The sequence below is a fragment of the Diplotaxodon limnothrissa genome, linkage group LG5, assembly GCF_057381915.1.
Source record: "Diplotaxodon limnothrissa isolate DT_005_m linkage group LG5, D_limnothrissa_male_GT1.1, whole genome shotgun sequence".
Classification (NCBI taxonomy): Eukaryota; Metazoa; Chordata; class Actinopteri; order Cichliformes; family Cichlidae; genus Diplotaxodon; species Diplotaxodon limnothrissa.
In genome coordinates this window covers 20,314,893-20,330,144 of record NC_140600.1, presented here as the reverse complement: position 1 = coordinate 20,330,144, position 15,252 = coordinate 20,314,893, and the positions used below count along the sequence as shown (strand labels likewise).

Sequence of the window (15,252 nt, the reverse complement as noted above, 5' to 3'; positions counted from 1 at the left end):
TTGCTTGATCCTCTCCTAGGTATCTCGTCTCCTCCCAGCGACAGCTGCGTGTTTCTGATTGGGTGATTTTGGAAGAGGGGTGGGGCTTGCTCACTGCTTCTGCTGTTTTCTAGCAGGCGGATCAGCCTAGCCGTCAGTTTCGGTAAAAGGAGGCGACGAGTGTGGTCGCTGCTTACGCTGCTTGAATTTCTTCAGGCAGCTTGTAGGAGCTTTATAATCATTTTTTTTACTAAATGTACAAGCACAACGAACATACCGCTTAGTCGGTGAGCCTTATAATTTGCTCTCCGGGAAAGGAAACTAATCGGAATACGGGATTTCGTCGTCCTTCCTGTTCAGCCCTTTGTTTTTTACTGCTTCGGTCAAGTGGGAGAGCAGCAGCGCCCCCCTGTGAGCGAACAGGAAACAGCCTGAGGATAGGGAGCCAAACGAGCGGCCGAGCCTCTTGCCTCCCGTACGACGTGGGCCCCCCCAGCTCAGCTGTCCGATGCGGGGTGAGGATGAGTCCCGCTCTGGAAGCCCTCATGCAGGCGGAAGGGACTCCTTATCCCGGAAAAGGGGTGATGCTTGAGCCGTTCGTGCACCAAGTGGGGGGCCACTCTTGTGTGCTACGGTTTGGGGAACAGACAATTTGCAAACCCCTCATCCCCCGAGAACACCAGTTCTATAAGAGTCTCCCACCAGAGATGAGGAAGTTCACCCCTCAATATAAAGGTGAGTCTGTGCATCCCAAATATGAACTATTGAGCTGCCCGTTAGAGCAGCATGCATCTTTTAATTTTCTCACCTCTGTGCATGCGTTATATAAGAGTCTCATGGGTGCTTTTAATATTGCATTGCAAAAAAACAAAACTTCTATTACATGAAATTTTGCGCTTATTTGCCGTTGCAATACCTTAAAGTGCATTGTGTACACAACAACACTACAGAATGTATGTTGAATATTTGTAAGCTGATTGCATTGGCTTCAAAATAACTCACGTTACATTGTCAGTCATGTTGGAGCCTTTGGCAGACACAGCTATCCGTTTTCTGGCTATATCCCTCATGTGCAAGGCAGGGTTTCAAGTAGCGTCAAACCTAATGGCTTGACTTCCTGCCAAGAGAATGAGTAGCCAGAGTATCCAGAGGTCTTTGACTGTGTGACGCTTTTAAGGCAGCTATAGTTTCAAGATGCGTATTGGAGGGCCACGGCAAATCTAAAATAACTGCGGCAGATCACCAGAGTAATAATTTACAAGTCATTTGAGGAGATTTCCAGGTCTGGTTTCAGGGAACGACACGCATAAAGACTCACACAGACCTGAAGCAGGAATGCTATGTTCCCTGGTTGCATTCAGTCTCTCACAGTTTCCCTTACAGACAATTACACCTAGTACATGCTGATACGGAGATCTTCAGGCAGAGATCTTTTCACGTGATGTGTGGTAACTGAATCCACGGCCATGCAGCATGGGGCTATAAAAAGGTCCTGGATATGGAATGGGATGTGAGGAGCTAATAGTATAGTAGACGTCTGGGGCCTTCAAATGCTCAACGCCACTAGCATTTTCCAGTCTTACATTTCACATTATGATGAGAGACGGGGAAAGAGCTGTGTTCTTCTAAAGGAATGTAAGGTTCCTTATCCGCGATTGTAGATAAATGTGTCTCAGCAGTATCTGATGTTAGGGACATCTTGCAGTGGAATACTGGATTAGAAACATTAAGACTTTTGAGCAGATGTAGATTAAATTTATAAGTTAGGGGTCACTTATGTTGTGTAGAGGATACTATATTGCAATTTAATGTCACGACAGTGACCTGAAAAAAGATTGGACAGGAACGTTTGTACTTAATAAAATGATATTGATAGCAATAATAATGTCTAAGTCAGTTTAGCCCTACTCCTGTACTACATTCGATTTGCGCAACTGGGGCGCAATAATCGCGCACTTGATATACGTTTATCACAAATTTATGAGCCTTTTTATTGAAAGAAACTCGGAGTGACTCATAAGTTCCTTTGCTGGCTGCAGTGGTGTAATGACAGTGCAGTGCTGAGGCACACATTCCTTCAGAGGCGGGGCTTCCTGCAGACTGATGACGTCAGTGCGCATGACATAAGTCAAGCCTCCGCCTGCGTAGAAGGATGGCACCCATGATCCCGGGGCCTGCCATTTAACATCCAAATCCAGTGCCATGTTATTTGCATGGCTGTTTTTTGTTGTTTGTTTTTTGGTCATTGTAATAAACTGTCATTTAATTTTCTAATTCAGTGGCTGATTTGTAATGACTCCTACTGCTGCTTGGTTTTGGTATCGTGTTTTGTGTCATGTAACTTGGATGTTACATCCAGATCTAAAACAGTTCCTCTTGAACTGTTTCGACCACATCCCCTCCCTCCTTCCTGTCTGTGGTTGATCTGTTTCGGCCTTTGCAGCTGTGATGTTTATTCTCAGTGCAACACCTCCCCCACTCTGCCTGCAATACGCAGGTCCTTGTAGGGAGTTTTATTTTGGGGGGGGGGGGTGACCCCGGTGGCTTTTTGCGGGTCATGTCAGAAATTAGCATTGGCATCAAAGTACACTGGGTTTCTTTTTTTCCCGCTGAAGGCCTTCCAGAAACATCCATTAGTCCATGAGTTTATCAAATTGTGTTAATTATTACTAACTGAAGCCCTCAGAGCACAATGTTACCACATTGTGCTCTGAGGGCTTCAGTTAGTAATAATTAACACAATTTGATAAACACTACCGTGCATTTGAAATATGAACTATGTAGATATACTTGCTGCTTAATATCAGTATCTATATTCTTATCTGTGTGTCTGAATCATTATGATTTGACACTTTAAAACTCTATCATGCTTTAACTACTACAGTGTTACATTTTCTATCTCTTTTACTCATGGTGGATCATATAGTTTTCTTTGTGCAATTGCTTTTTCAAATTGTGAGAATTTGTAAAAGTAACAAACATGAAGATAAAACCTCTCCTTCTATTTCTCTCTCTCTCTCTCTCACTCACTCTCTCAGGTGTAGTTTCAGTCAGTTTTGAAGAGGATGAGGAAGGGAATTTGTGCCTCATCGCCTACCCCCTCCACAGCGAATCAGGGGACCTAGAAAACAAAGACCCCTCAACAGACTGTGAGCCCAAGAGCAAGATGGTGAAGTGGAGCAACAAAAAGCAATCCCCTTTGGGCCCTGAGAATGACAACTATAGCAAGGACAGAGGTAGACACAGTCGTAAAGAAGACAAGATTATGAGGTAAGAGAGCACCTTTACTGTTTCACGGAAATAAGTCATGCTGAAGATGTGTATTGTTATGAAGCTCTGTAGCGCTGAAGCTGATGTCTTTCTTCGTTCTCTGCTCTGCAGTTATAATCGTGATGAGATGCAACAGCAGGCAGAGGTACTTTACTTTAGCCTGGAAAAAGGCAATGTGGTGTCACAGATCAAACACAACCCCTGGAGTTTCAAATGTCACCAGCAGCACTTACAGAGGATGAAGGAGAATGCAAAGCACCGTAACCAATACAGTATCCTTTTACCACATGCTTGAAGATATGAGAATTCTCAGTGTCTGCTGAAGTGGCTGAAGTGTTCCCTTTTTTTGCCATGTGATCCTTGACTCTCCCTTTACAGAATTTATCCTTTTAGAAAACCTTACATGGCGCTATAGAGTACCGTGTGTCTTAGACTTGAAGATGGGAACTCGTCAGCATGGAGATGATGCATCAGAGGAAAAGAAAGCCAATCAGATTCGAAAGTGTCAACAGAGCACATCTGCATCTATTGGGGTGCGACTTTGTGGCATGCAGGTAAAGTATATTTATAAATGAAACCATATATACGTGGGGGGGGTTTTTGTATTTACTTGTTTATGTGCCGCTGTAGTGCTTATGTTGCTGTGGTACCTTTGCAGGTGTACCAGTCAGAACCAGGCCAGCTGATGTTCATGAATAAATACCATGGGCGAAAGCTGACTCTCGCAGGCTTCAAGGAGGCTCTCTACCAGTTTTTCCACAATGGGCATCGCTTGCGTCATGAGCTGCTGTCTCCAGTGTTGCGGAGACTTCGCGAAATGCAAGCTGCCCTCGAGGCCTGCGAGTCTTACCGCTTCTACTCTAGCTCCCTGCTCATCATCTACGATGGCGACCCTCCCAGGGCTCCCACTAGACCTAGACATAGAGGTGGGGAGGAAGGTGATGAGGATGAGCCATCTGATGAGGAGGAGGAGGAAGAAGGTGCCTTTGGTTTCCCTCGCTCCTCCTCTGCGGGTGTTGGCGCAGGTGTGTCCGGAGGGAGCAGCAACAGTGGCGGTAGTCGCTCATCCCACAGCGCAGGAGAGGCTAGTAGCCCTGTGGTGGATGTACGCATGATTGACTTTGCTCACACCACCTGTCGCCACTATGGAGAAGACAGCGTAGTGCACGAAGGCCAGGACAGTGGGTTCATCTTCGGCCTCCAGAACCTGATCACAATCATCTCTGAGCTCGAGGATCACAGTGCAGACTGAGGCTGGACTTTAGTCAGCATGGTCTAAATTTTAAGCGTGGGATGAGCTCACTGAGCTGAAACCCTGCTACACCAAGATGCATTATCCCTATGCCTATGTAGGGGTCTGCTTGGTGGGAACGTTGGACGCCTCTGCGTGAGGGGATAGTTTCAATGGTGGTACCTGTGGTCTCACTCACCTGCCAGAGGATTGGGCTGCCTGTGCCCTTTTTGCACTTTTCAGAGACTGCTCCTTTTTTTTTTTTTTCTTTTTTTGTAACACATGATAGGAGAAGTGTAGTATGAGAGAGGTCCTTCAACAGAGACTTCTGTAGCATCCTAGGGCTCTCTTCCCTCCTCTCGCCCCCTGGTACAGATACAGTTCTTTATTGTTAAGTTCTCTCTGAGAGAGAAAGCCTGAGGCAGAGAACATTGAAGCTGTAGGTAACTAGAAACCTGTCGTGGTGCTTTACCTGTGATACTTTTTTTTCCCCTTGGGATGTCGCTTTGACTGCTGGTCCCCAACAGCACAACACAATCATGGGGAAGCTGATTGAACAAGCTGACCTTGGCTGGCTGGGTCAGCAGCCTTGTAGCAAATGAGAAGCTTGCATCAAATAAGGACATTTTGTGTCTATTAAGACACTTATATGGTTTGTGTGTTCAAGTAAGCACTTGGATTTACACTTTTTGGTGGAAGAATATTATTTAGTTCAATAAGAAGGGATCTGCCTTTTTCAACAGTTGTTCCCCTGTACTTATTGCCTATAAACAAAAGACTTTTTGGAAAGGGAATATTATCCTTTTTTTCTGGTCATTATCTTTTTCCTCTTTTTCATTCCTGAAAATTTGACTTGACAAAGAGAATATATTGATAAAACACTAAAAAGACTATAGACTATTTATTTCAACGGATTGTTAAAAATGTAAACAAGTACATTCCATATTACCACTATAAATGTTACGTCCTTCTTATACAGACTTGGATTTCTTTTGTTATTGGAAGAGCTCTCTTATATAACTGTGTGTTAACAGTATCTTGAAAATAAAGGCATTCATTGAGATAAAATTCATTGTCTGTGGTTTGTGTTTATAGTATGTTTGGGGTTTGAATTTCAGAAACAAGTATGGGTTATGAAATAGATCGTGAGGATCCTAATGTGTGCCAAAAACTGTGTACTTTTGACTAATAGTGGTACTTCCAGTTCCCAGTTTTGATTTGGGAACACAGACACCCTCTGCCAGTGTCAAGATTAAATCTTTCTTTTTCGATAAAGGATGTGGTTAGAGCTGGATCAGGTGACCCTGAACGATTCCTTAGTTACGCTGCAATAGGCCTTGGCTGCTGGTGACTTCCCAGGATACAATAAGGTTTTCTTCAGTCACCTCCTTTTACTGCATGTGTTTATACACTGCTGTGAATTTCATCACTAGTTATTATTAAACTCTGGCTGTCTCTCCTGAAGTCTGTCTTATGTTCTGTGTCCCTCCCCTGATCAGCAGATGGCTGCCTCTCCATGAGTCTGGTTCTGCCTGAGGTTTCTTCCTGTTAAAAGGGACGTTTTCCTTCTCACTGTTGCCAAGGCCTTTCTCATGGGGTGGTAGGGGTCATCTGATTGCTGGGTTTTCTCTGTATTACTCCACGGTGTTTACTGTACAGTTTTAATCACCTTGAAGTGACTATTGTGATTTGGCGCTATATTTAAAAATAAAAAAAAAATAAAAAAAAAACAACAACCTGAAATGAAATTGTTTGTGTTGACTATCATCTGCATTTGAACTGGAGACATCATATTTAGATCACAAGTGAGGTCATGTGTGAGGTATTGGATGTTTTCATAGTGCACTTAATGTTCCAGTGTGAATGAATCAAACTTGAAGCTGCACTTCAATACACCTAAGGCTGTCAAAGATTGAGGAAGACGTGACTCATAATTATCAGTAAGAGTCATTTGCTGAACTGGAACTGCTAGAATGGGGAAAAGATCAAATATCACAATGCTGAAACTAGACCTGCTGTAAAACTGTAAAATAAGGAATCAATGGTGTGGAAAACATGCGTCTTTTTTTTTGCACCTGATACTATGAGTTTTTCCATCCATTATCCATTGTTCATATTAGGCAGGTACAAACAATGCTTTCTTTTATGAAAGTAACATCTCTCCTTAATGCTGTATAGTACAAAAAGAAAGGAGTCGTTGTTTCAAAGAAAAAGCATGTTTTCATACTTGAAAGTGTAAACGTAACTAAATAAAGTGCAGTGTTAATGTAGCATAAAAACATTAACCTTCACAAAGCAAACAATTATTTTGAGTTGAGACCATGTTGACAAATGACAAACAGTTTTTGTGCGCAAGTTGAACTTCAAAGGATCATTTTTCCTAAGAGAGTTCACTAAAGGTGTGAAATTGTGAACATAGGATTGCTTTTTGACCACACAGAGACAAATGTTTTTTCTCTGAAGAAGTCTGGGATTTTATGAAAGCTCAATTTAGTTGTTAAGCTCGAATATAGGGAAAGATTAAACCACTCCTGCCTTAATCGTGATGTGATGTGAGTGATGAACCTCATCCTCATTCTGATAAAGGTTTCAGCATAAAAACCATTACTATAGTACAAGTATGAAAATATCAGACACCCTCTGTTTAGACAGAATTAATCTGTGGGGGTGGGCAATGATTTTTTCCAAGTGGCAATAAATAAAGCAAAATTGAGTTCAGCTTAGTGGTGCAGCCCTCAACAACAATGCTAAATTCTCATCTAGCTTCTTGGGAAAATTAATTGGCCACCCTGACACAGAAAGCTTCCCTGAGAACTGGCTTTGGGTTTTTCCTTTCCTTTCGCAAGTTTGCTTGGTACGGCAAAAACACAAAGATTGCTTACGCTGCATGCGTCACTGTTGTTACAGAGTTCATTATTAAGCAGTTTAGTTGAGGTTTTTGGCACAGTTGCTCTTTGGCGGTGACATTGGTGACTGATCTGCACAAAGCTCAGATTACAAACTTCTATTCAATAACAGTTCCATAGTGATAAGCAGGAAGAATGAGAAGGTGTTGCCAGCAGCTCAGATTAGTATTTTCTAACATACTGTATGTACCCTAAGCTCCACAGTGAAATGTGTTGCCTGTTAAAGCTGGCAGCTTTGTAGTCTGCCTAATCAGCTTTCTAGTGCTGGAAAAGAGTGAGGAAAGTATGGCTAGAATTTTGACACACCTGCTGGAAGGGTTGAATGAAATGTGACAGAACAACTTTGTATCGACGTATAGCAGGTACTGGTTTTAACCTTGCAACAACCTGATGTGAAATGGGTGGAGAAAGTTAACACGAAGAGATGGTTTAATCTATTAGGATTTCTTATTTATCTTTCCATGTTGGAAAAGTAAATATGGTGAACAGGTTCTTCCATTCTCGCGTTTGTGTGTGCGAAATAAGATGTGACTTTAAATTAGAATTAAGGTTGGAGAAGCCTGTGACCAGAAATGAGGAACAGAAATACCTGCTGAGAGGAAGCAGTTCTAATTACAAGAGAAATGAAACAGAAAGTCAGTCATGCAAATCATCTGATGCCACGACCACTCATCAAGCTTAGCTTCATTTACAACTGGTTGGACTCAAAGCCTCCAATTGACCCACATTATCCTACTTTGTGTGCAACATTCCTCTCCCTTCTTTAGTTGTAGTTAAAATTCTGTTTATGGACAGAAATTCTAGTTGCAACCAAGGGGTGTGACAGTGTCTGGCCTTGGAGGCCTCAGGATCACCTCTCTGCTTTTTGCAGAAGATGTGGTTCTTTAGGCTTCGTCAAGCAGTGGCCTCCAACTTGCAGTTTTTAGCTGAGTTTGAAGTTGTTACCACTAAACCGCAGCCCATAATGAATTTAAGTTGAGCTAATGATGTAGCATCCACGAGCAGCTATCAGTGCATGTATCTTTGTGCACGGTGCAACTGCAGTGCTCTGCAATTTCATGGCCAAAGCACTAGTTAGCAGTGAAGTTTCTCTCTTAGAAATGATCTGTTACCTAGAAAAATGGCAGCAGTGGAAGAAATAGCCAGAAATGTCTAGGAGTGATTGAGGGTTGCATTGAGGGTGCATGTCAGGTTTTGGCATTAGTTTTGGTTTTGAGAAAGGTTTAACATAATATATTAATCCCATATCAGCTGGAAAATGGTGGAGTGCCCACTCCAAATTAGAGAGGAATTTCTGTCCCAAGTGGAGAAGCTTCATTATTTGGGGTCTTGTTCAAGAGTGGGGGGAGAGTAGAGAAAGAGACTGACAAACAAATTGGTGTGGTGTCAACGGAAGCTGCCTGTTGTGGTAAAGAGAGAGTCAAGCATAAAAGCTCTCAGTTTACCACAGGCTTTACGTAATGACTGAATGAATGAGATCATGAATGCCAGCAGCAGAATTGGTCTTCCTCAGTAGGATGTTTGGGCTGAGCCTTAGAAGTTAAGCAAGGAGTATGGTCGTGAGGGGCTCATACTGCTCCATATCGAAAGAAACCAGTTGAGGTAGTTTTGGCATCTGACAGTGGCACTTTTTGGGTTTCTTTAAGGTAAGGGGATTTGGCATATCCTACCTGGAGGAGATCTCAGGGAAGATCCAGGACACACTGGGAAGAGTCTGTCATTCGGCTGGCTTGGCAACAGTTTAGTGTCCCACTAGAAAGGTTCGACAAGCAGCAGAAGATGGATGGATGGATGGATTTCTTATCAACAATATATTGTTTTGACATTTGTTTTATCAGTTGACTTCTGATCTTTTGGCCCTGCCCACTATGTTAGGGGATTCGGTTCAGTAAACATCAACTCAGGAAGGTAAACAGAGATGCAGTCAGTTTAGGGGCGATGATAGTAGGAGGCATGAGAGGAAAGAGATTATAATTTTCTCGTTTCAGATCTAAAAATAACTTCACATCCGCTGCTCATGTGCTGCCTGCTGCAAAACAGATTTGGATTAATGTTTTTCTCCTCATTGGAATATACTGCTGGTTGTTTATATGGGTTTTGTGATGAAGCTGAAAAAGCATATGTAATCAGCAAAGAACTCAGAGTGGATACTTTGATTTGCTATATTTTTTAACTTTTTGCATTTTGGGGATGAGTCAAACTGTTTTGCTGTGATGACATGACATGGAGCATGACATGGAAAGACACAAATTAGAAGCTTTGTACCAACAGCTTTGTAATAAATGTGATCAGGTTGAAGGTTACTAGATCAAAGTAGGCTAAGGAGACCTATTCAGGCCAAGGATGTAGGAAAGCACTTGTTCTTATGTAAGATGTGTTATTAATCATACTCTAATAATGCATGAATGCAGCTCTCTTTGCATACGTGAAGATAAACACATAAGTGTTTGTGTTTATTTGGTGCAAGGAAAACTGCAGTGCATATCTGACAGACCTGTATGTGCTATTACAGCTTTTACTGTTCAAGGGTTATAAATGTTCTTATCTGATTGTGTGTCAGTCCAGCTCTGTGTGCTTGAATGACTTTGAAAGGCATTTTGTTGCAAACACTGTCTTATTCTTCACAAAAGAAGTTGCTTCTCAGCAAAACAAACTACCAAAACTGGATTTGAATGCTATATGGCACATGCACTCTACTCCTCCCTCCAGCAACAACAGAGAATAGTGTACTATTTCAAAAAAGCACAGAAATAAGCAGAAAAGCAGGATGGTGTCTTCAGACAGTGGACAGAGAAAGGTTTCTTTGCCCCAGGTGCTATTTTACAAAATGATTAATGTATGAAACTTGAAAGCCTTAAGATGAAATATGGCTTGGAGAACAAAGATTTCTTTACCTTTCACCGCTAATTTATCAGCAGTAAAGCCCAGCAGAGATATGAATAGCATGAGTGAAATTACTGTTTGCATACCTCCAGTGTACCTTGTATTATTCCAGTGTTCTACAAAGCCTTTGGGTAGAAGTGCAACATTATACTACAAGAAGAATTCAAGATTTAAGGTGAAGATGGAAAAATGCATAGTATACTGCCAGTACCTATTACAGAGATTTTTCCTTGCAGATTATTTAAGTTGTAAATATATATTAAAAGGATTGTGTTTAAAACCTCTTATTCTAGAGAGACCTGGCAGTAATGTACAGATGTACAGAATCTCCATAGCAAGCAATACATAAGAACTATAAAGCTTATGCATTTCATTGTGTAAAGCACAATGAAATACCGTAACTAACCACCTTAGGTAAAGATCAGGTGCATTCATATAAAGCAAAGGTATCAGATTTACTCCTAATAGAAAAACATAATTTATGTTTGAGCTTTTTAACGTGAATTTTAAGTAACAAGTTCTAATCTATAAAGATACCAAAGTACTTACTGTCTATGTTGTGACCATATCAGTTCAACCCTTTGATTGGTTTTGATTAGAGGAAGTTTCGATGGCTTTGCCATTTCAAAATAACATGAATTTGCAATTGCCTGCATTTAACACGAACTCAAGCTGAGTTAAATGGGACCGATCAACATCAAAGACAGGCTGCAGAAATTCGAGGATTTGTATTAGTGACGAACAACAAATAACTGCGTCGCAGCGCTTCATATATCTGCATATAGAGAGACAGTCAGCGGTTCTAATATAAAGCCCTGAGCAACTTCTTTGTCTACAGGGGGGGAAAGAGGATGAAGACCAAGCAAAGTAAATACACTGTTCTGGCCAATATTGTGACGTCTGTTAAGCAACTGTGTCAGAAACATTTACAAATTAAGAAAAAGAATGAAACAGCATTTTATTTAATCCATCTCATTAACAGGCTCAATTTTCATGTTAATAGCAGCAATTATTGTTGAATAGAATTTTCATCTAAAAAATCTTTTAATTGTTCACTGATAAATTTTTCAAGAATTTGCTAAAGCATACAACATAGATATTGGCCTGCAGTTGTTATTTTTTATCTCAATCACTTTGATGCAGTTCTCACATCAGGAACATATCTCTACACCCACAATAGCCTTTGTCTGTTTGTACATACTGCTATTGTTGCTATTGTTACTTCACTGTTGAAGTTTTTTTTATTGTGCTGATCCATTTCTCATCTCAATTGCAATACTCATCAAAACAGTTTTTTTTTTAATCAGTCAGAACTACATATCTTTCACTCATCTTAATACTCTCCAACATTTCATTAGTGTTTTCAATCAAATTAATTCAAACGTTGTTTCATACATGTATGAAAGCATGAGACCAGTCGCATACTGATGGTAGTATTTGCTACCATCAGTATGTGACTGACACACATGTTCATGTCTTGTATCACATGTGCATATCATGGCACTCCGAATTATACACAAGCATGTACGTACATATGTGACTTTACTTGCTTGTGAGTGGAACAGTGCAGATTGCCAGTAAAACCGTGCAGAATAAAACCCCCTTCATCTCTTAAAAAATCCACAGGGCACAAGAGCAGGACCCCCTTGATCAGTGTGCAAACACTGTTTAGCAGATTATACTTTGTTTCCAAAGTACTTTTTGTTTATTGATAGTGATTTGTACAGTGCTGTGAAATTCTTCAGTTTCCTGTGTTTACTGTATTGTACTGTGTTGTATGAACATTGAAGGGAAAATAAAATTGTTTTGTCCAAGTTACACATGTGATACTGAAATAAGCTTTTCTGGAAAATTCACTTTTAGACACAATAGCAGTCAACTATACTCCAAATAAAAGAATAGTCAGATACAGCATGCATTCAAAGTAAATGAAAACTGCTAGTCATTATGACAAAGCACTGAAACATTTTCAATACCCTGCTTTATATAGGCTCAATGCAACTTGTCAATTTGGTGAGAATAACTCATTGGTTGACCAAAAAAAAAACACCTTTGTCTTGACATATGCATCTTTAATGTTGAAAACTTCAAAATTAAAATGAGCCAAAGCAACTGACAAAAACTGTTACAGCCTTTTGCAAGTTAACTGTTGCATGTATATGAGCTATTTTGGGAAATGCATCTTTAGTGCTGAGAACTTAAGAAATGTCCAAAGGCAATTTAGAAAATGGTAAATGCTGAGGAAGCAAAGTGTTTTACCACATTCAAAAGCACAAAATAAGTACAAATAAGATTGTCTCAGCAGGCGCATGTGTTTTTTATAAAAGAACTCAAACTGCTGTGGATAAACCACACACATGTCATAGTTTTTTATGACATCACAGTATGTTATGCAACCCTCCTTGAACCGTACATAACATACTGGTCAGATAAGGCTTCGCCACCATTAGGAATAAAATTATGGTTGACTGTCAATTTATGATCCTATAAAGCTGAACACACTCTGCTCTGCCAGTTCTTGTCCCATTTTCATATCAAGCAAGTGGGGTCACAGTCACTTGATAGCTGTGCTATAACTCTGCTTGCTCTGTCTTATCACTTCTTTAACTTTTGGTCCTGGTTAATTAATAAACACTTGATGAAATGTATAACTTTATCCAAGCAGGTAGGCGGGTTGAAATGATCTCAAGGGTCGTGTAAGTCACAGTTTGTTAAGGAACTGAAGGACAAAGGAATGTCTGTGAGACTGAACAAAAATGGGACTGGGGTTGTGTAAGTCCTTATTTTCACAGACTGTTGTCTGTTCTCAGGGTTGTGTCAGGACATCAACATCAATTTGAACATTTATTTATATTACTTAATCCACAGTCTGTTGTCTGTGCAATTACTTTGTGCTGTCTGTTTCTTATTCTAATGCAGACTACAGACTTAATGGATTAAAGCAGAAGTGAACATAGTGTGTAATGTGTCAGACCACCATTAGCCTGTAGAAAGTCTATGGTATGGATTGTTTAAGTTTCTTAAATGAGTGCCATTTTTTCAAAAGAAATTCCTTCATTTGGTGTTTTGGCATCAGAACAGGAGGGCGCTGCTCATCTAAACTCATTTGTGGTGACCTTTTCTTGTATCGAGGGCAGTGTATCCAAACTGCAAACTGCAACAGATGGGATCACTGTAACTTTTAGGGCTATACTAATCTGATATATCTAAATCCAGGTGTTTCTTTCAATTTGTTACTCATCTGTAACTGTGGACTGTATGACTCTGTATGCTTAAAATATCCCAGACAAGATGAGACAAGTACTAGAGAAGGCATTGAGTGTTCAACTCAATAATCTGGATTAAGCGTGATGACTACAGCCCTGTTAAAGATGATTAACTCCTGTGTGGTTAAGTTCTGGATTGTCAGTTACAACACATTCCCTGGTCAGTGGGACTGTTTTTTGGTTTTCTGCTGGGTAACTCTTTCCATGGAATAACTGCATTTCTCATGGAGGGATGGATTATAATGAATATAATGAGCATGTGGGTGGAGGAGGTGAAGGCAGGATGTTTCTATGATGAACACGCCCATACATTTACAGCATAATGATGTCAGCAAAAAACTTTTAAAGTATATATAAGTGAACTATGGCAATAGTTTCAAGGAGCACTGGCTGTCTTGATTTTAAAATCTTCTACATTGCTTTTTTTTTTAATTGTGCTTTTCAAAAACATGTTATATGTTCTGACCAGATAAATCAATTTTTCCTCAGTTGGTTGTCTTGTTTTTATCTCCAAGAGATTTAGATGTATCCTTACAGTATTATTAACATCCACAGTGGTTTTTTTAGACACTTCATAATGAATTTTTTATTAAAAAGTAACCTAAGCAGTTCTGCTCAGTGGCTGTCAAGGTCGTGTTTATGTTCAGAGTAAAGATGTGGAAGAACCTTTGAACAGGTTACATAAGATGGGTACAATGAGGCTGAACTGAGTACAGCTGCTGTTTATTTGTTTATTTATAAGGAACCCCATTAGCTTCCACAACAGTGGTTGCTAGTCTTCCTGCAGGCCCAATGAGATTAGGAGGACAGAAGCAAAAAAAGAGAAAATACACAACGACTCTGTCCCCATTTTGTTACACTGACATTTAAATGTGCCATTATTTACAAAGTTTTATTGCTAAATAAGAGACCCAAAGACATATTTATATATGCTCCTTAAACTCTGTGATCTCTATTTGTAAAGTGAGTGTGACCAAACGGCAGCAGTAGGTGTTTCAGACACAAATTTCTTGTGTTATTGGATCAATCACTAGGAAATTTTCTACAGATGTTCATGAGTCCTATGTTTTGTATCTTGCAGATTTTAGTGGACCAGAAAATTGACATACATAACAACAACTCCTGGACATTCCTGTTGCTTTGTGGATCATGTTTATCAGGTTTAACATGCGATTTTTCCCACCATAACACAACATATAATAATGTGATGGCACTAAGTTAATGACAGTGTTTGACGCAAAACTATTTACAATCCTGTGCTTTGTTTTCAGTGATAATTATCATGGCATGCTAACACACTGAACTAAAAGTCAGCATTGTTTTTGTTGGTATTTAGCTCAAAGCACTGCTGTGTTTGCTGTGTTAACTGCATTGCTTCACAGAGCTTCTCATCTCCGTGTATAGCTCTTTAATCCTTTTAATTGGTTTTCAGAACTTCTCCAAGATTATGCTCTTGCTACCAGCTTTAATTATTTTTCGTCAACCCTCTTAAGACTACGTAGGAAATTTCCTTCAGAGAGGAGCTAGTGCTCTTTGGTCACTAGGGTTTATCTAGCCTGGAGTTTAGGGTCGAGGACATGGCGTTCTTCTGTGTGCTGGATCAGTGCAGCGGATTACAGGAACAATTTAAATCAACCAGTTATAACACACTGACGTTAGTACCGTATATGTAGCAGTTACATTTTAAACAGACCTAGTGAAATACTATATGTTAGCA

At 40.2% G+C, this 15,252-nt stretch overlaps 1 protein-coding gene across 1 annotated transcript; it reads left to right on the top strand.

Annotated features, from left to right (window-relative positions):
- Positions 1-276: 276 nt before the first annotated feature.
- LOC146632184 (inositol hexakisphosphate kinase 2-like) lies at positions 277-5,523 on the top strand. The gene is made up of 5 exons (XM_085354146.1): positions 277-714; positions 3,018-3,249; positions 3,361-3,521; positions 3,628-3,803; positions 3,908-5,523. Exons 1-5 carry the CDS (start codon positions 501-503, stop codon positions 4,499-4,501), a joined length of 1,377 nt encoding a protein of 458 aa, XP_085210272.1. The 5' UTR covers positions 277-500; the 3' UTR covers positions 4,502-5,523.
- The last annotated feature ends 9,729 nt before the right edge of the window (positions 5,524-15,252 follow it).